The 25,008-nt window shown below is 39.8% G+C and overlaps 1 protein-coding gene across 3 annotated transcripts in view; it reads right to left on the bottom strand.

Annotated features, from left to right (window-relative positions):
• Positions 1–1,430: 1,430 nt before the first annotated feature.
• Positions 1,431–25,008, bottom strand: part of bahd1 (bromo adjacent homology domain containing 1) — a 34,845-nt gene continuing 11,267 nt past the window's right edge. For all 3 annotated transcript variants that reach the window (XM_085257060.1, XM_085257061.1, XM_085257062.1), the window contains exons 2-7: positions 15,587–17,344; positions 10,235–10,644; positions 9,767–9,926; positions 9,563–9,642; positions 6,583–6,674; positions 1,431–6,470 (exon numbers count right to left, since the gene is read on the bottom strand). In XM_085257060.1, the coding sequence (XP_085113186.1) occupies positions 6,278–6,470; positions 6,583–6,674; positions 9,563–9,642; positions 9,767–9,926; positions 10,235–10,644; positions 15,587–17,213 (2,562 nt within the window). In that variant the 5' untranslated portion in view covers positions 17,214–17,344 and the 3' untranslated portion in view covers positions 1,431–6,277. The remainder of the gene's footprint in view (positions 6,471–6,582; positions 6,675–9,562; positions 9,643–9,766; positions 9,927–10,234; positions 10,645–15,586; positions 17,345–25,008) is intronic.

The following is a 25,008-nucleotide window of genomic DNA, read 5'->3' as shown; positions in this document are numbered from 1 at the left end:
TTTTTTTAATTAAACAGGCTACATAAAACACCACTGTGAGCTGTAATAGGAACATGAAGTGATACGATATCTCAGCGGGAGCTAACACAAAGTAAAATTTTATTTGTATAGCACCTTTCAAGTCAAAGATCACAAAGTGCTTCACAACAAAATGCCAGAGCAGTAAAAAAGAGAAAAAAAGAGTTAACTAAATGCTAGTCTACAAAGATGGGTTTTTAGTTGTTTCTTGAAAGAGACCCATGAGTCCACAGATTTTCTCATTCCTATTTAATTAGTGCCTTTTCTACTTCTATTTTAACTGGTAATGTGTCAATTTTAGACATTTTCACCATATAATTGTTCAGCTATATTTATCCCTTTTGTTTCGACTGCTTCGCATTTGACTAACAAATCATTTCTAGTGCTATTTGCAAAGCAATTTAACTGGTAATTTAGTACTTGTAGCTGCTTTAACCCAATAAGTGTCTATCCATTACCTTTCAAACCTTTCTGACTCTGTGTGTGTATTTGAAACTAAAACTATTTATTCCTAATATTTAACTGCTTCAGATCCACTGATTTCTCTCCCTAACTGCATTAAGCCTTATTTGGGAACCATAAATCTTGTACTGACAGTCAGTCCAGATATTCAGTAAAGAAAGTAACATAGTCATAACAGGAATTTGCTGCACAACCACTGAGAATTCACATCATATACAGACTGATGACTATATAAATGCCATTCACACAGACATGTAATCACACTAAATAGCCCAGTGTGTGAGCTGAAGCAGATGAGCTTTCTGACTCACACATGCTTGCTGTTACAGATGCAAATCACTTACCTGCTCATGCCATTTAAAATCTCAGAACCAAATTTAGCTGTGCCAGAGGCATCATGCATATTCATCACAAGCCTAATTATCGAAGTTAGATGACTGATATCTCCTCATTGCTCCTTTCGAGATGCTGCCTCTCTTGTCTTTTCCATCATGATCTATGCAGCACAACAGACAAAAGGGCTTGTATCCAGTTCAGTTGAAAAAGGGGATTGAATGAAACAAAAAGCACAAACAAAAGAGAAAGATTTGAGGCTAAATTATTTTTATGCATGGTAAAAAATATTTTACTTGTGATTTCCAATCAAATCAAATCAAATATGCAATAAAAACTGATGTAAAGAAAAAAAAAAAAGACTGAAAGAGACGAGATCAGCCATGATTATGTAGGTTTGTGTGTTTACCTTTTTCCACATATGCATGTTACACATTAATATTTATCTCTGAAACCTTTTAGTAAGTCTGTGCTTTGATTATTGCAATGACTTTTTAATTTATTGAAAAACAAATCAGATATTTAAAAAAAAAAATTGTCCAAGTGGGCCACCATGTGGGCAAGAAGCATTACTGCATCCATAATAACATATGTGTAGGTAATAAAAACTCAGAAGCTTGTTCAAACTCATATATTATTTATTACAATTAAATATTTTTCTTATATTACAGGTCCATTTGAAACCATACAAATAATCTGTGCTGTGATTAATATTTCCAAGATATTTCCAAAAAAAAAAGCCATGCAAAGAAACAAACAAATTCACATAAGAAGTACACCTGGGAATGAAGTTCAATTCATGGTTTAATCCCCTGCCCTCTTTTAGTCTTAGTCTTTTTGGTGAAAGCATTTCTTTGTGGTGATTCAAGCTCAATACCAAGAACTGTGTCATCTGATGAAAAGTGAAAGGCATTTGAAAGGTACGCAAAAACTACAGTGACTATTTGTACTTTTCTTTGTGGAAAATTCTTGGAATACATGTAATACAGGATAATGGGAACAGGCACAGAGGACCAATTAAGACACAAGCATCACACATCTTGATTAAACATAATTAGTTTGCTGAGTGATTCCTAAGGCCATAAAATGTGCGTGGTGTGGTTTTCTAATTCTGGATTTAAGTTGTTGAACCAAATCAAACCAAATATTTTCACCTGATTCAAGTTGGCTATACTTCATACACCATCAAGCAATATTCAGGATTTTTTTTAAAACGTTTGTTGAATAAAGACATGATAATATTTAAGTCATCGGGACATATTAAAATAGCATGGAATAGTTTTAAATTCAGATGAATTGAAATAAACAGAAATAAATGAATATGAGACATCTATTTAAATTATTTCTGAATTCAAACAAACAAAAAATGTCTATGCCACTTACAGAGGATAAGGAGCAAAGGAGATGTAGGCGGGATGTGAGCATTTTAAAGTGATACCCCACCTAAAATTTTGACTATCAAATACTACTGTGCTTGTAGGTCAGGTGTAACGCCTCCTTCATGTAGATCAGCAGCTGTAGTCAGCTCATATGTCCTTGTGTTATCGTGTTGAGTGTGAGTATGTTTGTCTGAATGTCTTTTTATCTGTATTTATGGAACTTATTAAACATACACTGAGAGGTTTATTATGATAACGTGGTTTAGGGAAGCTTCTCTGGACATTTTGACACAGTTTATTCACCATGATGACTTGCATCAATTAATGTTTATAAGAAATGATACAAATCAAGCTAACTATTATGTTTTTCAGGAAGGCTTAAACTACCAAGTTAAAGCAGTGAGGAGGGAGCCAAGCGGTTTAGCAGGACAAAGTCACAACAACCTCTTGATATGAGTATAAAACGTGGCTTTTTTCTTTTTCTTATTGTAGCAAAAATCATGAAAAGTCCCCAAATGAAATTTTGTGTCATTATATGAAACAGTAGCTGAGATGAGATTCCACTTTCTGTCAGAAAAGCAGTTTGAGAAATTGAAAATCCATCTGGTAAATCTTTTGATATTCGGTCTGAAGATTGACAATTTTGGTTAGGATTGCAAAGAATTTGTACCTGGGAAAAATTCCAGTAAAGTGGTTAGCTTTGGGACTTGCAAGAGAAAGAAGAATTTATTTATTAGAATGCTTCCAATGATCAATGGGCAAGTTTTTTTTTAATGTTTCCTTCAAATGGGGTCCCAAATCCACATACTGATCTTTGCATGGATAAATCAAAGTTATGGTAAGATATCCTGCTTGGCTTTTCATAAAGACCATAAATCTAAAAAAACAAACAAACAAACAAACAAAAACAGGTATATATAATATAATGCACAAATAGTCAATAATGGGCTGTGATATGAAAAGAATAAAACAATCAGTGACACCAATCAATGTGCCAAATTTTGCATTGCTGCTTGGCCCCAGGTGATTGACATTTTGTGAACAAAGCTTTCTTGTGGAGAGTTACCAAAAAACAAACAAACAAACAAACAAACAAACAAACAAACAAAAAAAAAAACAGTATGCAAGCTTGTTTATGCCACTTAAAAATATATGTTTTTGGCTATCCATAAGTAAAAAAAAAAAAGTGGATTATTATCTCAAAGTTTTGACCTAACTTCAAGTTTGAAGGTGTTTTTTATAAGTATTTTGAGTTATTTTCTGATATTTTTTGAATTAATAAATTAAAATGTTAAGATTCTTAACTTGAATTGAATTGAATGGCATAATAACCCCAAATTGTGACTTATGGATGGCAAAAAAACATTTTTTTTCCCTCAATGGCAGAATGCTCTAAGGTCTGCATGTAAGAAATGAATCCGTAACCAGCTGGTTAGCTTAGCTTAGCCTAGCATAAAACCAAAAACAACACAAAATTTGCTAACAAGAAATTTGTTATAACACTTTGATTTATACAGACTAAACAAATTACATACATAATGTTACCTATTATGCTCACAGATGATAAGGGTGCATCTGGCTTTCTACCGCCCGCTCCCACTTCCAAGCGTTATAGATCGCTAAGCTAACTAGCTTCTGCTTTATATTTAAAGTACTGATATGAAAGAATTGTCAGTATTGTCATACCACACTCTGTAAAAAGTTAGTTTCTCCAAAAAAAGAAAAAAAAAATCCTCATCTACTCTCAACTAGTTAAGTAGTTTGATACCAAACATCACTCTCAATAAAAATTTTGATTAAGATGGACTTTCAGGTCACATAAGATCACAGGTAACACTGAAATACATGTCAAGCATCTAGGAATCAAGATCAGCGCACTTACTAGCTTCATAACTCCAGACTGTGATCAATACACGTTACTAAATAAAAGGCTGGGAATGTTCTATAAGGCAGCAAAGATCCAGGGCACAGGCTAATGGTAAGTTAAAATCAGTGAAGCAATCGGCATTTAAAGATGAAGAGGCAAAGCTTCACCATCTCAGGGGAAATGAAAAGGAGGATGACAGGAAGCTGGAAAAGGCCAGGGTACATTTTGGTCCTGCAAGGTTTAGCATCTCTGGTCACATGTTAGCGCATGTCCTTCAAACCGCATCTGAGATCCTTCCAAATACTCCATATGTGTCCTCAAATCTGCCTATTGCCTACTTCAGTGTCTCAAAGCAAAATTGCACGAGCTTGTATTGGGTAAGCGAGCTGAAACACAGAAATACTGCTGCAAAGACTCTCACACTTATACAGTGCAGCTACGGAGAGACATCGTCAGCCTCCTTTCTAATCAGGAATGCAAGCCACTCATCTAAAACTCTTTAAAATGATCTTTTGAAAATAAATTATAGATTTTCTCAGTACAGACATAAATACATATCTTTTCTCAAACATAGGAACGAATCATCATCACAGATCTAAATGCTACACTGACTACATTATTCACCAGCTCATCAGTGAAGAAACAAGAATATACGTGACTAACTGATGCCATCTGCCACTAACAGACACCCATCCAGATATTTAAATGCAAATATACAGTACGCTGACACCGGAGTCAAATCACACCTCTGGTAAACAGCTTTGAAAAAGTTAAATATTCCTCGGCATTGGCATAACAAAAATCCCCTTTAATGCTCGGCTGATCCTCGCAATGTGAAAGCAAGCAAACTAAACTCTCGCTGTCTTTTAGCGGTTAGCATGCCCGTGTCTTCACTACAGATACAGATACGGAATAAAACCTGCATCTCTCTCAAAACTTAAGTAGAGAAGAAGCCAAAAAACCTTTAATTGCTCACTCTTGTTATACTTTTTCACTGCTAATTAGATTCAATCAAACCGTTTGACTGAGAATGTCTTTCATGGCTATCTTTGGGGCGCGCTGCAAAGCTCTCCAAAATCAATCACCATTAGACAAAAATGTCAATTTCAATATTTGGGAAATTTCCTCACATGCTTGCTTGCTGAGATTTGGATGAGAACACTCTCTGTATACGTTGTAAGCACACAGCTGGAGCCAGCAGCTAATTAAGCTTAGCACAATCGCTCCAAAAAGATATGTATGCAGATATTCGTAGTCTGCTTGTAGCCCACGTTCTATCAACCAATCATGTTTGAGCATGCTTCGACTGCATGCATTTAGAGGGGGAAAAATAGGGATTGCTGATTTACTGAAACACACCTAGCTTCTTTAAAACTGATCTGTAGTCGCATGCAGTCGATAAACCTCTGACAGAACAGGTGTTCTTGCCCTTGACAGCTGCTAATTACATATATAGTATCCGACCATTGCCCCGAGAGTCAGACTTAGACTTTATGCTAAGCTATACTAACCAGCTGCTGGTGATTATTTCATTTTGATTAAACAGACATGAAACTGATTCCTTCTTATTTATCACAAGCAAGCACATTTCCCAGACTATCACTATTTCTCAGAACAGCATGAACACAGCTGCATTACAGTAAGATTTCTATATGCCGTGTCAGTAGAAAACGCCATGTTTTCACTATCAAATGGACTCAGTGCAGCTCAAAGCAGCAGAAATAAACTGAGTGAAAAAAAGATGTGATTAAGTCTTCAGCTGCACCATCCGGTGTGGCACAATATGCCACATATTTTCATTATCTATGGCATATCAAGATACTTTGTGTTATCTGTTGTCTGTCAGGCAGATAGTAGCATTATTCACATGAAACATCGAGTTCTCGGCAATCTAATCAAATTTCACATTTCTAAGAGCTACAGTAGCTTTTTCTACAGCAGAGTACGTTCCAGGTTCTTCACACAGCTGCTACAACACCAGAGAGCCATGTATGATAAAAGAAAAAGATTTACACTGCCATAGCAACTCTTATATATTACGTCAAACCATTAGTTTACTTAATAAATGCGTGACATGTAAGCATGAATGAGAGACTGAAAAGAAAATAAGCTGTCAAGCCGTCGTCCGAAACTCCAGTTCCTCTCTCACGGAGGCAGCCAGTGAGAATCTGTGGCAGATGAAACCGGGGTGTAATGTGATGTCATGCCTCGTCAGATACTACTGCAGGTTCTTGAGGAGGCGTCCGTAGCGGAAGTCGTAGACGTGTCGACAGAAAAACACCAGCTCTGGGTCAGTGTCATCGGGCACACAGTGGTGGGTGGGCATGGCGTTTCCAACAACAGGGGGCACTACAAGGGAGGCGGCGCTGTCGCTGACGCCTTCTCTACGGCGTTTTACCAAGGCACAAAATCTGGACAGGAAACAAACACAACATGAGAAACTAACCTCAAAAACACCCCTAATGGCTCAAAACTACCTGAAATTAAGAACACGACAGAAAGTAAAAATGCTTTCCTGCTTACCGACAATACTGTGCCAATGTTAGGACATAGCATTTGTCCTCAATACAGGCCACACTGTTCACATCCTGGTGACGGGATGCAAAGACCTCATTCTAGAGAAAGACACTCGGGTTAGATCCATACAAAAAAGCCCAAACAAACAAACCCCATCATGATATCCTCTTACATGTAGAAAGAAAAAGAAAAAAGTAGCGGGTGGGACTTTAAAAACTAAATCTCTCTTCTAAATTTTAAACAATCCCTCCTGCCTCACCCTCACTTCCAGATTTGCAGAGAAAGATGCTTTACGTCATCCTCTGTGACAAAGCCGTGTTCCCATTCTCACACTGCTGCTCTGATGTGTTTGTTGTCTGTCAGCGCACGCTGAGAGTCGACAGACTTCATGTGGTTTAATGTTTCTAGACAGTGAATTGAACTCGTTCCTCTGGGAGATTACTGACATCAGGACGTGAACACAATAGAGACGCGTTCCGTCCGCGAGCGTACAGTGCTGTGCAAAAGTGTTAAGCCACCTTTCATTTCTTTATCTTTTGCTTCTAAGGAGTCAGATTTATCTTCAGCAAAGGTTTTCCAGGCTTTAGGAAGGTCTTCCAAAGTTTTTCTTTGTACATCAACTGCTTTTTCACTTGACCATTTACAGAGGAATTTTTGTTGTTGTTGTTTGATGAGTTACTTAACACTGCAATAAAAAGACTTCTAACTCAAGAGATACACCATTGTTGTGTTTACACATAACAGAAAGTTAACAAAGACCCGCTTTAAATGTTATCTTCAGTCACTTTGTTACTATCTGCTTATTGCAAAAACATATAATTTGTTCCAATTTTCTTAGTTGAAGATTTGAAAAAAGCCAAGAATAACCTACACTGACAGGTATAAAAATAGTACTTCTGCACCAACAAGGTGATTTCCAAAGAGCTATTAGCCAAAAACTTGATGTGCCTCTGCTCGGTGCAGTGCAATGTGTCCTTAAAAAAATCTGAGTAAATTGCACAATGGGAGGACAAAGGAAAAAGTGGTAGGAGGTGAACAGTCTCTGAAAGTCCTTAAGAAAAAGGAAAAAAGCAAGGACCTGACCCAGGACCTCAGAGATTAATCTGGCCCCATAGTTGCTTTACTGTTCACTGAAGCCTCAACAGAAATAGTCTCAGGGGAACGGTGGCTGTCAAGAAGCCAGTCTTAAGAAGGGGAAACAGAAGGAAAAGGCCAAAAGAGAAAAAGAGCCATCTGTAACGGAACAAAAGGCAGCAAACATACAAAAAAGAGCTTTGAATGTTCTTCAAGACGCCTGGAGAACTATTCCTAAAGACCGCTTAAAGAAATGACAGGAAAGCTTGGATAAGAGAGTTCCAAATATTGACTTTAAAGCTTGTTAAAATTATCCAAACTATATTTTTTCCTTATATGTTGTATTTCCATGTAAGTTTGCATAAGAAATCTTTGCAGTGATAAATAATTTCATAGCAAAATTTTACAAAAAATAGTGATGATTTAAGACTTTTGCACTGTACTGTACAACTGTGCATTCATTGCTTTGATACAATGGTTATTCTTATTCTGTAACACAGTTCAAGGTGTCCCAATACAAAGAAATATACTTAATGTCCTTGGGCAAGACAATGAGCCAATGAGAGTGAAGGTGAACACCTTACACTGGTATTTGAGTGAGAAACAGCTTACAGCCTGCTATAAATACACTGCTGAATTTTTCCTAAAACACCGTTCACTGTACTTTGTAAGCAGCTGGTGGTTTAACAGAAGTAGACAGCATACTTTTTGGGAACAATCTGCAGCCCTGGATTAATACACATTTAGTGCATTTTTTAAATATTAAATCAGCAGGATTTAAAATAAACTACATCATCAGGTTTTGGATAATTAGAGAAGCATTTTAGCGTGTTCCCTTTCTTTCTGTGTTTTAAAGTTTACATAACATGTGTTGTTGACAATAGAAAACACATTTAACACTATAATAAGAGTCATTATATTCATTAATAGTATCTAAAATCTCTTCTGGTTTAGAAAGCCAGCACGAAGCACACATTACAGCCATTAGTTAAGCATGGATTACAATTTTTTCCCCTTTTTTTAAAATCACAGCACTCAACCTGCTTGTTGTGAGAGTGTGGAAACCCACAATAATATGTGTCAGTCAAACACCTGGATCCACCTTGAACCGTGCCGTAATCTTAACCGCGCCAACACTAATTTTACAATTCCATTTGATCCAGCTACTAGAACTGCATCAAAGAGGCGAGTAAAAATTACATGGAAATTATGCAGTTTAAATAATTATGCAGATTATTATGGATCATGCAGCAGGCAGGATTTTCCAAACTTCCTCGCAGTGCACTACAAAGCAAGGCCGTTTAAAGTTACATGACCTCGAATTATATATCGCTGTAGCTTCTGAGTAGAGTGTGTTTCACCAAACAGTAAAATGTGGACCTAAAGTCAAGTTTCCCCTAAAATACTTTGTTATAGAGGCAGCGGATTGGCCTCTGGTGCAATTTCAGCAGCGCTGAATGATCATAGCAGCATTAAAAGGATATTATATGAGCACTTAAGGTATCAGAGAGTCTCTTTGATCCTCTTGTTCTCCCATCTTAATAGACATTTGGGCTACTTTATAGCTTTGTTAGGCCATAGGAGGACTTGAGCCTTTCAGTGTATGTCTCAGAGAAGGAGAGATATGCAGATAAAGGAGACACGAAGGTAGTAATCAGAGCCTGGCATATTGCACATAGTGTTTCTGTGAGTTATTTAACTCCTCCCGCCAGAACCGGTGATGCTTTCTATTAAACGTACGTGAACTGGCTCGACCTGTGCATCACTAATAGCCATGATTACAGGCGCTGAATATGCTGCAGTTGACACAAGCTATATTTTAGATTTGCTGGTCTATAATTACCCCTGACAGTTATTAGAAAGCTGTGGTTAAAAAAAAAAGCATTTCAGAAACACACGTCAGCCTTCTCACCTCACAATGTACGCTGGGGTTGCGTCCTCCCTGTGTGTGTTCTGGACGGTAGTACCAAAGCAAACTCATCATCAGCTCTCCTGAAGGAAAGAAAAAAAGTAAAACATAGCACGTCTTTAACTTCACTTCTCAAACCAGTTATTACCACATAAATGCGTCTTCTCGTGTGGTCTGAGTAAATGCTGCGTACAGCGAGCATACTACCTGACTCTGGCTCTTCCCACAGAGCTGAGACCTTAGCCACGTAAGGCAGAGACTTTTTTCTAGGTCCAGATTTCAGCAGAACAGTGTCTCTGACTCTAATCAGCTCCCCGTCCCTGTGGACTCCCTCAAAGCACTTCCTCAGCACCAAAGTGTCCTCTCCCTGGGAACACAGCAGCAGGAAATACTGACTCCTCTAGCAGTCAGAAACTGATAAGCTTTGAGAGGCTGTGGAGTAAAAAGCTGCAGGATGTGATTTGTATTGAATGGCTTCTGCGCCTTGGTTGTCGGGGTTGCTGGATAAAATGTAGTAAAAAATAGTGAATAAGCCCTGATCCAACAGTGAAACAGGTGTTATGAATCACCCCCCATACTCTCTCAGGACACTTCAGTAAAATTACATCAGCTCTAATTAAAAGTGGTGCCATTGTGGCTGTGTCAAAAAGCACCAAAATGACTTTCTCTACATACCACAGAGAAAACCTCCTTCTCAAAGGACAGGCCAAATGGCCTCCAGCCGTTGGTGGATTTTTGGCGGCCATTCTTCGGCTGCTTGGCAACCGTTTGCCCTCCGTCACTGGCACAGCTGAGCTTCTGTTTCTTGTTTCTGTTGAGAGGGCAGACAGCCGAGCTGATGCTGCCGGTGCTGCGCGCGCCAGACCTTGACCCGCTGGGCTGCTTGGCACTCTGTGGACACTCCTTTGCCACCTTCAGCGGAGGCTGCGGTTGGCTGGGGTCAGACAGCGGAGTCTGGATGTGGGGCACTGATTGGCCGGCTGGAGGCACAGTGGGAACGGGGCAGCCAGTAAGGATTCGAGGGCTGGGACAAATGGGGATAGAGGAGGGGCTGTGGTGGTCATTGATGGTTGCTGGGTAGTCATCTGAGGAAAGAACAGAAAAGGTACGATAATGTGAAATGAATACAGAGTACTGAAACGAGCCCTGCATGCAGATTTCAGAGCAATAACAGCTATTGAATCGCAGCCAAGACACACAGTTTATTCTTCGCCATTTGTTTTCATGCTACGCCCTCTTTCACGTGGCTGATGAACATCTGCAGGAAACATCACGCAACCAAGCTTCAGCTGCAACATAAGCAGAGTTTCTGCTTGGCTGGAATGGCAAAAATTTTCTTTAGCTATTTTACTTCAACCTAATCTAGTTTATTTTGTTTATTTGTCACATTGCGAGATGGTAGCCCTACTTTTCTGATGGCGCCGTAACTGATCATTTCACTGTAAGTATGCTGTACCTTTTGGGGTGCGTGCTGTATTATGGAGTGACTTAACCTTGTCTAACTTCCAGGTACTTTACAGGTATTTCATGGGAAAGGAGACACCAAGGACACTTATTCCTTTACACTCACTCTGAAAGATGTTTGAACAGTGATTGTGAAAAAAAAGAAAATAAATTAAGTTAGATTTCGGTCCATCATGATGAGGTCACAGGCAAATTTTTGACAGTATTTTTTTTTTTCTCTTATAAATTGCTGAGGGGGAGCAGTTCTCATTTAGATCAAATAAAATAACAGCTGAATAAGAGAACATCAATCGTGCACATCAACATGATGAATATTGAAAAAGGATCCCAAAAGGCAAGCTTAATCCACTCCATAATACGGCCTTGAAAAACACAGTGTACTTATGACCTAAGACACTACCTAAAACTATTTACTGAAATTTACTTGCAGTATAATTATTTCTTTGTTTCCTATAAAATCCTGAATTGTTATCCCCTCATTCAAGTGTACCTACCTTTAAGTATTTGTAGATAAATATAATTACATTATCATTTCAAATAAAACCCACAGAAATTCCATTTGATTACCGGGAATTGCGCCCTTAATTGCGAGCCGTATCATAAGGTGTTACCTAGAACTTTGAACTCTGATACGAGAGGCACAACAAATACTTCGTTTCTTAATATTTATGCTGAAGTAGCAAAAAAACCAAACAGGCAGAGCCTCAATTAAGATCAATTATAGTCTTTACCATGCACACAAACTAGACGTTTCTCCTACAGTGGCACTGAAAAACAAGACAAGCATTCTGCTGTGTGAGAGGGGGGTTGTGCACACTCCCATGACACAGCTGCAGTGGTGACATTAAGGTGAAGTGATGATCAATGAACCCATTTCACAGCAGATTTGTGCACTTGTCATAGCAGGAAATATTCTTAACAGTGGCTCAGCTGCAGTCCCTGTCCCAGGCAGGAAGCCACAGCTGAGGATTAGATTACCAGGATCCTTCAAGCTCGCTCACCTAAATAGAATCCAGTCATTTTTAATGTTGTCAATTACACCTGTGCTTTTCCTGCTATGGCAAGTCAAAATCTCTGCTGACCGACCTATTTGTTGGCTTTCTGAATCTGAAGCTCATCTGCTGCATTCATCGAATCCCTGAGAGTACATTAACACTTTTTTTTTTGCTGTCCTAATAATTCTACCCAGTAAAATTTCAGACAAAGATTGCCTGATCCTGCTTGCCTGAGTTTTTACTGGAAAGTCCATCATTTTGTTCCATTCAGATTAAACTACTACTCATATATACTGTTTTTGTGATCCAACTAGTATTCTACACGTTTTACGTTATTGTGAAATACAACTGTATACCAATCAGTAATTGTCACAAGCTGTCCTCTGCAATCTGATGAGTTTTATTGTGTGCTCAAGAATGGGACTTTACAAAGACTGCTTGAATTTATTTATCATATTTTCACCAGCCAATAAAAAGATTTAACGTTGTGTCCAGAGATGGGCAGTAACTTTTTTCAGCTAACGAGTAAAGTAAGGGATTACTATTGCAAAAACTATTACCGTTACTTTCCCGTATGAACGCTGCGTTACTGCGTTACTAAAACCGTGAATTTTTGCCAGAATGTCTCATGACAGTGACGTAAGCGAGTGCGACGTTCGTGACAACAGCTGTGTGCAGATCAACAATGGATTATATATCGATTGTGGGAGAGAGTATGAGCGTGCAGCGTTTAAAGCATGGAAGTACTGACCTTACTTTGAGTTTGATTCCATAAAAAGTGACAAAAACATTAGCGTCCATCGTGCGTGGGAAGAAAACTTCTTTTTACAGCGAAAAAAACCCCTAAACTTCCAAGCAAGCACCAAGTGCGCAACAACGTAATGGGAAACTCACAGAGAAACTCGCGGATTCTTCAACTGACCGCGGCACACCTGCACCAGGGTAAACCTCCGCCTACCGCAATCCTGCTTTACAGGTGAAAATAGAGCAACAGGACCGCTGAGTCTTTGACTTTATTTATTTTCTGCTGTGTTTCACTTGCATCTATTTGAAAGACTATGGAAGCCCGTTTCCGCCACTAAAAAAAAAAAAAAAGCTAGTATCCATAACTCGAAATTTCGAGTTAGCTCTGCCAATCAAAAATATACGTGAATGAGGTCGCTTTCTTGTTACCCGGAAGCATATGGCGCAGGACCGCGCACTCAAAAACGGATCCCAACAAATTAAAGTATGTTTGCTGATAGTAACACCATGTGATTCAGCTAATAACACAGGGATTTCATCATTTGTGAAGCCAGGCTGAAAACACTCAGCAATCTGTGCATTCACGACTGGATGTAATACCGGTAGCTTAGCTGTAGCATTTGTAGCTGAGGGCTTCAGCTTCCGGGTAACATGGAAATGACGTCATTCACGTAGATTACTGATTGGCAGCGCTAACTCGAAATTTCGAGTTGCTTTTCTCAAAATTTTGAGTTAATATGTCGAAATTTCGAGATAATAACTCGAAATTTCGAGGCAATAACTCGAAATTTCGAGAAAATAACTCGAAATTTTGAGTTATGGATCCTTTTTTTTTTTTGTGGCGGAAACAGGCTTCCATAGAAAGACTGAGTGTAAACACAAAAAATATTTTATTTTATGTGCTGGAATGTGCAGAAAATAGGTTTAAATATTAAACAAATTTCTTCCAGTCAGAGAATGTTGCATATAATTACATTTTTGCTTGATGCATAAAGTTAAAAGATTAAAACTAATAAAACAAGTTTTAAAAAGAGACTTTTCCATTTGATTACATTTTGTATGATGGATTATGCAGAACAAGTAGAATTGGGCTGAAAGATCTATCGCTTTATCACCTATTCAGGTTGTAAATCCTGTTTTTAAAAAGTAACTAAGTAACTAAGTAATTAATTACTTTTGAAAATAAGTAATCAGTAAAGTAACAGGATTACTTTTTGGGGGAAGTAATCAGTAATTAGTTACTGATTACTTTTTTCAAGTAACTTGACCAACACTGGTTGTGTCCCAAATTACTAATCCTGATTCATTTTTTATAGTAAGAAGGTAAAATTTTCAGACGTTCAAACATCCAACCAGCCCTTTTTCTTGCACTTACATACATTTATGTCTGTATTATTTATAATAGTGATAAGACATCTGTATTTTTCATGCATTATGTGATGAACAGCAGGTCCTCCTGCACATTTGCTGAGACTCTGAATCATGAGGTATTGCCATCTTTTCTTAAAAACTGATGCTTGGGTGAATGAGCACTTCGAGACGTGCATTTCCTCCATCCTTGCACTTCTTCCTCATTTCCTTCCTCGCATCCCCCGCTGGGCGAAGCCGAGATTCGAGGAAGAGACGAGTGAGGGAAGCGAGAGGGCCCATTAGCCAAATGAAATGCAGCTTAAGCTGTACACACCTCGAAAGATGCCACAAAATGAGCAAGAGAGCGAGGAAGCTGTCAATAAAACCGGAGGTGTATACACCCAAACAGTAATGAGGTCTGTTCAGGCAGAAAAGTGGCAACACCTGTGTGGGTGGACCACAGACCTCTTTGACAGCATACTTGTCACAACAGGAAAAGCACAAGTGTACTAATGACATTAACAATGGGTCTGTGCTATTTAGGTCTCCTAGTAAGCCATGACAGTATGACACAAACACACCCCACACACAATACCAGCAGCCAGTAAGTAAGCAGCCAAATGAAATTCAGCCATTATTTATTCTATTATGTACGTCTGTTCTTTTCCAAGTTAACATTTCCACTGAGATTAAACTTGGTTCTCTAGCAGATAAAAGCGTAAGTCCTCACAGACAGCGTGACCTGGTTGTGACTGCTAGAGACCAAAGAGTGGCAGAGAGAGAGTGCGTGTGTGAAACTAGTGTTATTTTGAGATCGCATTCAGGTGTTTCTAACCATACCCCCACATATTCAGACACTGTTTAACCCCAGCGTGCTTTCCTGTTCAGGCTCACATCGCTCACTTTGAACACAGAAACTCACAGCAGACACTCGAGCCCGTACAGCTCAATTGTATTCAGCCGCACAGGCCTCGTGTTCACCGTCCAATGACTTTTATTCAAACGGAGACAAAAGGGGTCTTGCCCTTTATCTGATTTTTTTTTTTTCCAACTTCCCACTCAAGTGACATGCCAAAGTGGGAGAATATAAATGGCTCATATAATAGCTATTCTCAGCACATTGTACTCCTTTGGCAGCTGGATGAGCGGGGCTCTGCATGCAAAATAATATACCCATACTGTGCTGATGAACATTTAATACTTCTTCAAAACGCTTACTTAGATAAAAGGAGCCCGTCACAGAAATACGACTCCACTTGTGAAAACAGCTGTTTTAATGTCATTTATGAATCTTGAGGGCACTTTCTGAAGCCTAAAAGAAATCTGATCTCAGTTTGTATTTGGAAACAGAATACTGATGCAAACTTTGACAGGAAAATGTAATTTTGGTTGCACAAATGCCATAAGTAACTCATTAACTTGGAATTTCTACTAAATGAATTCTTGCAAATTAAACCGTGTGATCTCCGCTTACCTCTTTTTACGCTGTGGTTACATTTGATGCAGTCTGTGGGGCCAGAGGAGCACGCTCCTCTGTTAATTGCTGGAATCACACTGGTATAAGCAGAGTAGCCGTTGATCCTGCAGGGCTCTCCGTAGCACGGTTTCACTGAGGTGCAGCAGTACACTGGATGGCTAATCCCTGAGGGTTGGGGACCCGTGCTGGGGAGCAGCTTCGGCCTCTTGCTGCCGCTTGGGCATAAAGCGAGGGGTGATATGGTGGAGGCGGAGTTGTCCGGGTGGCTGAAATGGACGTAGTAGCCTGGGAAACAGGTGTACGTGTGCGGGCTGATGGTTATGGCTGCCGGGTGGCCGACAGAATGGTGGTGGTGATGGTGGTGGTGATGATGATGGTGGTGGTGGAACACCTCAGACAGTGAGCCGTCCTCTGGTTCCTTGAAGGTTTTGTCATCCAGGAAGAGGGCTAGCCTGTGAAAGTACTCAACACATCTCTCCTGGGAGCAGCAGTAACAGGAAGACACCTCCGTCTCCACCTGCTCCTCTTTGATTGTTTTTAAGGAGAATCCCAGAGAAGAGCCACAGTGGAGAGGATGCTTGACACACTCCTGCCCCCCTGTGGCACCCTTCCACTCCGGATCCAAAGTCTCCGTCTTACACAAACTGCAGCATTCCTGGATGGTGGGGCTCACCTGGGAATGGACTGGATCTTCTGTGCCCTGTTTTCTGTGCTTTAGTTGCCCCTCATGTTTGGGATGTGTTCTTCGTTTGGTGTGTGTTGTTCCTTTGCACACAGGCTTACCACTCATTCCATCCTGAGTCGTAGCTGCAGCTTCACTTCTACTCCCTGGCTTGGACTCCACCTTCCTTTGCCGTTTGGCCCCATATGGGGCACTGGTGAGTTTGAGCAGCGTTGCAGCGGTGAGGCCTGCTTGACGCCGAGGTGTCGGTGCAAGCAAACTCAACCAGTCGATGTTCTGAGCCTCAGCTGTGGAACGCTTTTGTTTTTTCGGTCTCTCTTTTTGGACTGCTTTCCCTTCCAAAGAACCTTTTTTGGTTTTCTGATCTCCGTGTTCAGTTTTAGTGAGCTCTTTTGCTGGCTCTTCGTTGGATGGCTGACATTTCTTTGCGTTATTCGCCATGAGTGAGTCGCCTTTGTAGAGCAGCAAGCTGTTGACAGCCTCAGCGTTAAGCGAAGCCATTCTCCTTCTGCGGGGCTCAAACATAGCTGAGGGCATCATGAGTAAGGCGTCAGATTGGTTGTTTTTTGGTTCCAGTGCTTGCTGATTGGCGACAGAGGTTTTCTTGAGTCTATGTTTGGTCCCTCTTTGGATGGAGTGTTGCTTCTTTTTAACTTTTACACTCCTTTTCTTCCCAGCTTTTAGTGCATTCTTCTCTTTACCAGCAGCTGCCTTCTCCTCCAGACGGGTGAGCAACACGCAACAGTCCAACGCATCTCCATCACTCACGGCTAGTTTCTTCTTTTTATTTCGGTGCAAGTCTTTCTTGTCCCTCTTTTTCTTCCTCTTCAGCTCAATCACCCCCCCTCTCCCTTTCTTCACACCATCCTGCTTTTCCTTACTTCCCCTCTCCTTCTTGGGCTTTCCGCATTTCGCCGTCTGGCACCGCTGAGCTTTCACCATATTCTCAGCGTCTGGGAGCAGATTCACTAAACTGTCTTCATCCACGGGTTTCTGATTGGTGGAGGGTTTCAGCTCAGACTGGGCTTTCAGTGGATATCATCATGGATCATCATCTGGGTCCATATGGCTCTCTGAGAAGACACAGATCAGACATTCAACATTAAAGCTTAAGCCACACACAGATGTTACTCATGCAGAACCTGAAAGTGACTTAATGTAACAGACAGGATCTTCTGATGCATTATGTAGCAACCAGTTTTACTCCGTTTGCTGTCAATTTTCCACATCCACAGAGAATAGGAGCACTTAGGAAACCCCTCTCCTTAACATGCAAATACGCTTCATGCTCAAGACAGAGGATCAGACACCAAAAGCACATCACACGCTGCACGCACATTATGCATTCAGACTGCTCTCCCTTTTTCTTTTAGATGCATTTTAGATTTAATTTTTCTCCTTTTACACTATCTTGATCACAACACGCTGATAACCACAACATTAAGACCACTAAAATTAAGTATCATTAATTAATACACTGTTAAGCTGAGAAACTTTGGGTCTAGCCATTCATGTGAATCTTACTTTGACACCTACCGCCTACCTAAACCTGTTCTTGATTGTTAACTTATTGTTCCAGAGCAACAGGTGTGCTGTTGCCATCACACCTGTAGTATGGGAACAACACACCTCGACAGCAGTGGTTTTCCTCTGGCTGAACAATGCGGCCAGCCCCCCCACAAAAAACAGGAACACAACAAAAATGCTGCAAAAGCGGTCACTGTGGTATCTGTGACATGATCATGACAATAGTGAGAAAGGGCACACAGCCAACTCTTCACATAAAATGCTCATATAGATAAATCAGAGTCCTTTGTAGTAAATGCACACATACTTACTTAGTGCCTTTTAAATTTTTTTACTCTCACACAGCATTTTATTCTATGCCTGGCGTACATCCATCCATCCATGGAGTTCAGTTCCTTGGCCAAAGCACAGATTGCAATGAGGACTGGAGCCTCCTGGAATTGAACTGTAGATCTTCTGATCAGTAGATGACCTGCTTTGCCTCCTGAGCTGGCACTTTAACGTTTAGGTTTAATATTGAGAAGGGCTGAATTTTGACCTAACCCACCATCTTGTCCTAAATAAGATGCACAAAAAGGACAAGAGGTGGTTGTAGCTCAGGAGGTAGAGCAGATCATCTACAAATCGGAAGGTTTGTGGTTTGATCCCTGGCTGCTCCTGCCTGCATGCCAAATATCCTTGGGCAAGATCCGAACCCTAAGCTGCTCCCTGATGCATCCATCACAATGTGAATGTTACACAGAAAACACATAAGCATTGAAAAAGAACTGTTTGTATAAATGAGGGAGGAAGTGTAAAGTGTTTTGAGAACTCGGTTAACATAGAAATGCCCTGTTTAAAAACCAGTCCATTTGCCAAACTGACCCAAATTTCCTTTTTTTTTAAAAAACAAAACAAAACAGGAAGTGAAACTCTTTCCATTTACATTTACAGGAGTATCCTGGGCCAAGATAGGCAGCATTAGCCTAGCATGTTATATGGCAGGAGAAACCAGAGCGCCTGTAGAAAACCTGCAGAAGCACAGGAAGAAAAAAAAAAACTCCACACATAAGTGTTTGTCCTGGTTTGAACCCAGGATCCTGTTGCTGTTAGGCAAGCACTGTGGCTAACCTCTGAGCCGCAGTGCAGTAAAAGCCGTTTTTGCTTAACCTAAACAAGCAGCAAGCTGTGCAAAACACAAAGCTCACAAATATGATTTGAACTGCGGTCTCTTGGCAGACAAACCAGTGCCTTCTTCTTCCACTGCCTCCCCCTCCAGCATTCTGATCTGATCTGGACTGTTTAAAGGAAGGCCGTTATCTCTCTGGATCCAATACTGCTGTGGCTGTTGTGTTCAGGCACCAGTGCTAAAGGGCACCTTGTTCGTATCACTGTGGCCCCACTGCATCTAACTGAATGGCAGCATTTGATGCCCTGGGATGAGAATGCACTGGATGCTCCCAGAGGACCCGTGTGTCCATGCCCTGATGGGTCTGAGCTGTTTTAGCCGCACGAGGGAGGCTTGCACAATATTCCACAAGTTCTTTTAATGTTGTAGCTGATCAGTGTATGTTTAGTTTAATGTGCTGTAGCTTCCACGTTTCGGTTTTTATTTTGATTCGAGTTTTAAAAGAGAACTGTTGGCTTTTGATCCTTCGTATTAAAAGACCATTTTGCCTTGAAGTCACATTGAAGCAGATTAATGACTCAAGCAAGTCACTGAGAGCCTGTTGGGTTGCAAGCACCCACTCACTGCTAAGACACAGAAGCCAAAAACCAGAAAAAGGTGAGGCATTTGAGTGATGCATTTAATATTTGATACGATGGATGCTCAGACACTCGCTTCTCATATTCTCATTTATAGTGTCAACGACACAACAAACTCTTTCAATTCACTGTAAGATATGAAATTAAGCAATGATTGTCTGACACTTAGAGGCACAAAACAAACAGTACCACGAACAAATGACTCATGAATCGATCCCGATTCTACAAAAAAAAAGAAAAGAAAGGGAAAAAAACTGGTGGCAGAAACACTTGTCACACAATAGCCTCTTCAGTTTCCATGTCAACAGGCTGATACCAAAGCAGCTCCAGCAACTTTAGAACAAACGATGCATAACAAGACTTACGGCCCTCCGTAACTCACGGCTTTCTGCTCCCTCAACGGGAAAAAACACCTCACTTAGGAAAAGCCTTTAGATATCCTGATGACTCAACTCCGGCGACCTTTATGTAATGACACTCGTGTGTGCAGCAGAAGGAGATGGATCGTGCTTCTTGCTGCAGCCGTGGAACACAATTATGCTACTTGACCTCCAAGGAGTAAGTCAACATGGGTCCTTTTATTATAAGTGACTCTCCAGTGAGAAAATCCCTGAGCTTTCACAAACATACACAAATGATCAAGTTCTGAGCACGCTTCTTATTAATAGATTCAGTGTAAGTGTATGATATGAGTTAAGAGGCTAACGATACTACATTTCAATCACTATATTTCAGCCAATCATGGAAGCCTATTTCATTTACACACTAGTAAAGGTCTGTTCAGTATTTAATGTGAGTCTAAAAAACTCTTCACTTCAAAACACTGCTAGGTTTCAGATTTAGGGTATATACATATAAATAGAGTAAATGTGGCATAAGTTGTTTTTTACGATCTTAGGCACAGACATATGGGCAAAAGAAATAAAGGAAAATGACAAAAAATGTGCACAATTACTTTTAATGTTGAAGGAGCTACTCATGTCATACACAACTACAAATCCCAGATTCCACAGCGACTTCGCAACTTCCTTTCTTCTTCTCAAATGTAATGCTTTGAATTTTTACTGTAGTATTTATATGGTTATTAACAGTGTTGTATGTTAATAGTTATTTAAATAAATTATTTTGTACTGTGCATGTATAATTATTCACACCTCGAATGTCTTAACATTAGTGGGTCGAAACATTTTCACAGGTCATTTAAATTAAGGGTTGTAGGTAGAGTAGTTCTTTACATGAACAAATGTATTCTTGTTAAAAAAGGTTAATATCATGTAGACTGATGGTTTCTATCCGGTCGTTAAGTCTGACGTCACTAGCCGTGTCTGGACCTAAACTCCGCTGCAGGTCCATATATCAAACGATCACTATGGCATTACTGAGAGTTGAAAAACTGTCTAAAGTCTTTCATCTTTAATAAAATGATCAGCGTTCTGCTCTACCAGGTGTAACAATTGAGTTTAACATCCAGGCATCCATGAAAACGGAATTTATGACATTTAACGGAGTTAGAAGTTAGCAGGGAGTTAGCTCGCTAGCTTCTATCTAAATACAATATAGCATGTCCTGACTGCGGGGTTTTGGAAACAAATTAAAACGTACAGCTCTGCTATCACTTCCAGCATAAATGAAGACAGAAAACTAAACAGCAGTGACGTTTGTAGGGTTACTGAAGTTGGGCTAGCTGGTATATAATGATGTGCTACGTGACCGCTAGCGACACAGCTATGTTAGCATAATATAAACAAGCTAACTTTTTTTCCACTCGATAAAAGTTAACGTGAGTGTTCTCGGTGGTCAGGAACAAATGTAATCGCATGGCAGGATGCTGTAAAAGGACCAAACTTCAGCCAGAGAACAACTGAGATAATGCAGCCACAATACGAGGTTAGTCATTCATATACTGCTGCATGGGCTGGGCTGTAGTTACATCCTAAGGTTTTAAAAACTGAGCTTAAATAAATGATTAGCGGTAATAAAAGCCGAGGGAGCTCAACAGTGATCACTGACTGTTTTAGGAGCTTTTTGAGATCAAATAGAAGAAAATACAAAACATTAAACATGTTAACAACACAAAAGCCATATTAAACGCAGACTACTTTAGGCCCGGAAGTAGGATTCGTCACGTCATCACTTAACGACCGGATAGGAGCACATGCCATCGTTTAACAATGTCTTGGGTCGCAGTAAGTCTGCTTTAGATGGTTAAAACATTATGGCTCATCATCAAACTCTCTATGGAGAATATGAGTGGGATTTTTACGTCCAGAATACCCCTGTTGAGACATTAATAATAATTTGAAATATGCATATTATCTCATTTACTTTAATGAAAAAAAAAATCCTATAAATCACCAGAAAAAACAAAAAACCTTTCACACTTTGAACACCGAGCAACAACCGCCTGCCATCTTTCTAAAGGCTACAATTGACAACAACTGATTGGAGCTGATGGTATTGTGAGACGCTCTTACAAGCCCACAGTAAGTGATGTTTATTATCTGTACTCATGTTGGCTTTCTATAAATCAAAGCGCATCACATCATGCTGTAATCTTTTTTGCCCGTTGTCCTGTTTTTAAAGTGAACCACTTAGGAGTTCCAACAGGGCTTTAATGGCTGCGATGGGGGCATTCAAGGAGAGTGTATGCGTGTGTGCGCCGGAGAGGGTTATGAGAAACAAAACAAGGATCTCATACACTGCACGCTATGAGCTGTCTCTTTGAAATTCACCTTTAATTATGGATTTAAATTTTTAAAATTTTACAATTAGGCAGCGCAAGTCTAAAAAAAAAAAACTACATATAGGGCTGTGCCGTATAACATCGTCCACGACATTGTGATATTGCTGTTATAGCAACGCCACACGTTCTTAGTGCGCATAATAATGAGACAAACCCGGGCATGCACCTAAAAAAGGCGAGCTACTTTAGCAACCTCCAACAAAGCACGATGCTTTGCAAAATAAACAAGAACACTGTTCCTGCCGAAGGTGGAAACAACAAACTAGTTTTCCACTCGAGGCTGAAAACATCATCAACTATAACCGGGCTACAAAGGAGTAGATACTAGCAGCTGGTGATGTGCAACCCAAAAGTAAACAAATGACTCAAACCAAGCATCGCCGGCTGCTAGTTGCACTCCATATGGCAGGAAGAGCAAACGGTGGATGGAAATTACTGATGTGGTTACACGGTGGAAAATCAGTGCTTTAAGCAGCTGGTTAAAAAGTTAAGGTTAACTTAATATACTAAAGTTTTAAGCAGTTATTCTATATTTTTACTTAAAAATTCCAGGCAAAAGCTAGCTGGGACACTTTTGTGCTTACATTTGACTTCTGCCATGTCACTGGATATACTGCTGTGCCACTACTATCACACTATACTGCTGATGCTGCTTCTGCTGGCACCTTGTTTCAGTAGATTCACACTTTGATTTAGAAGGTGTGCCATCAGTGACAGCAGCTCACTGGAAAAAAAGGAAAATCCCCCTATTTACTTACACTGACTGCAAGGATCACTGAAATGTAGCTTGCTATTTTTTCTATGTCATGAGAAATATCATTGCACATCATCTTGAAATATTTTAATATCATTTTAAGGCTGTATTGCCCACAATAAATGGTGTAAAATAATATTTTAAAAAACCATAAGGCACTCTAGTATTTACACGAGTTGACCTTATCAGCAAGTGTGCAACAAAGTGCATTTTTTACTATGTCAGCTTGCTCTCAGGTCCCACTTAATGAAAGGTTGATTAAACCAAAACCTTGTGTAGCTCCTTTTGGAGTTCTTTAATTATAGTGTGAATAGTTTTATTCTGCTTTTCCAGTCATTTTCCCCCCGTCTGCTAATATAAAATATGTGCAAGACTTTCTGCGCTAAAACCTGAGTACAATTTTTTATAAGCCACAGTGCATTAAAATGAATAACGACACGGAACATACTCGGGCTTAACCAGGCGAACCACTGTAAACCCACTTAGATCCGGAGCGGACAACTCCGCCCGGACGTTTTTGAAACCATCTCATAGCTCGGTCTTACGGCCCTTATTGGCGGATGAGTCGGTGAACCGTGAAATGCAATCCATGAGGGAGAAATTTAATTTTCAGATAACAAGAGGACAGAGGGAGCCTCACATTGAGTTTCTGTCTGTGGATATCAAATCAAGTTACTTCATTTGAATAAGACAAGCGTGCACAGTGGAAGGACAGGAGCTCATTGAAGAGCATCATCGTTTCCCCTGGCTAAAGCATCGCCACGCTGACCACAACAAAGAACGCGGCCTTTCAGCAGAGGGAATTAATGCCAGAGTATTACGGTCACTTTTCTTTCGTGCTGTTGCGAAAATCTAACTAAAACACGTTGCCAGTTTAGATGAGCTTTGCTCACACCGCCTTATGCACAGCAGCAATGCCAGTAGGCTGCATAAAGCCACCCACACACACATACACACACAGTTTGAAAATATTAACATTTGTATTACGACTCTTTGAGGGAACATTAAACATAAGTCTTGAAAATCCCTGTTAGCAACAGTTTATGTTTTTTTTCTAACATCCCCCGTGTCCATGTAACCCATTCACAGAGAACACTGAGTCTTAATATACAGTGAAGGATGTTTAAACCCTGTTTATCTTTATTTTACACAGGAAACCTTTTTCTCCACTATCTGACTTTAAGACAACAGTAGACATGCCGAGTACAAATCTCTGTGACTAAATCTGTTTACTTTGAAAGGTCAAGGATTTAACAGATGAATCCAAAGAGGTCAAAGGCCATCGAGTGACTAAAGGCGGAAATCCATTTTTGCCTTCTTTGCTTTTCTCATTACCTTTGTTGTCGTTTTTTAAATAAATGTATCCCATAGCTGAGAATTAAAGGCTCTTTCCACGACATACTGCATTTACAAAAATATTTCATCTTTTAAAACCTCCTTAATGTGATACACTGCTATATTGTATTACACTGTTATATTCTTATACAGTTATAATGCTTTTTTAAGGACTCCTTAGCCCAAAAAAGGAGGATTTGATGATTTTAAGTAATCCTTTTTTTGGCGGTGACTATTTTCAATGTGCAAACCTATAGAATACAGTGTCAGTGTGAATATACGGTATACGCTATTTCATTTTTATAGTATTAAAAAAGCTGAAAATGCTGCAATGTTAACATTTATTCATTTTAAAGTCCTTCTTTCCAAGTGTTACATAAGTAACACTATTAAAACTAGTATCTTGCAGTATGAAGTTTCAAAAGTAAAAGGGTGCATTCATAATATCATATTGTTTAGTGCTGTGTTTTACTACTAATCTTCCAACATCTAAGCTGCATTTACCTGCTGCTGGGATTCAACACATTTATCTGCTTTTAGGCAGTTTGTCCTGCAGGAACACGTCACACAATAGAAGCTGTTAGTATTACTGTGTAGAAAAACCTTAATTTGCACACAAATCGCCAACCAAA

This window comes from Mchenga conophoros, linkage group LG19 (genome assembly GCF_057382185.1).
Source record: "Mchenga conophoros isolate Kocher_MC1m ecotype Shallow Benthic linkage group LG19, M_conophoros_male_GT1.1, whole genome shotgun sequence".
Taxonomy (NCBI): Eukaryota; Metazoa; Chordata; class Actinopteri; order Cichliformes; family Cichlidae; genus Mchenga; species Mchenga conophoros.
This window is presented reverse-complemented; position numbering and strand designations above follow the sequence as displayed.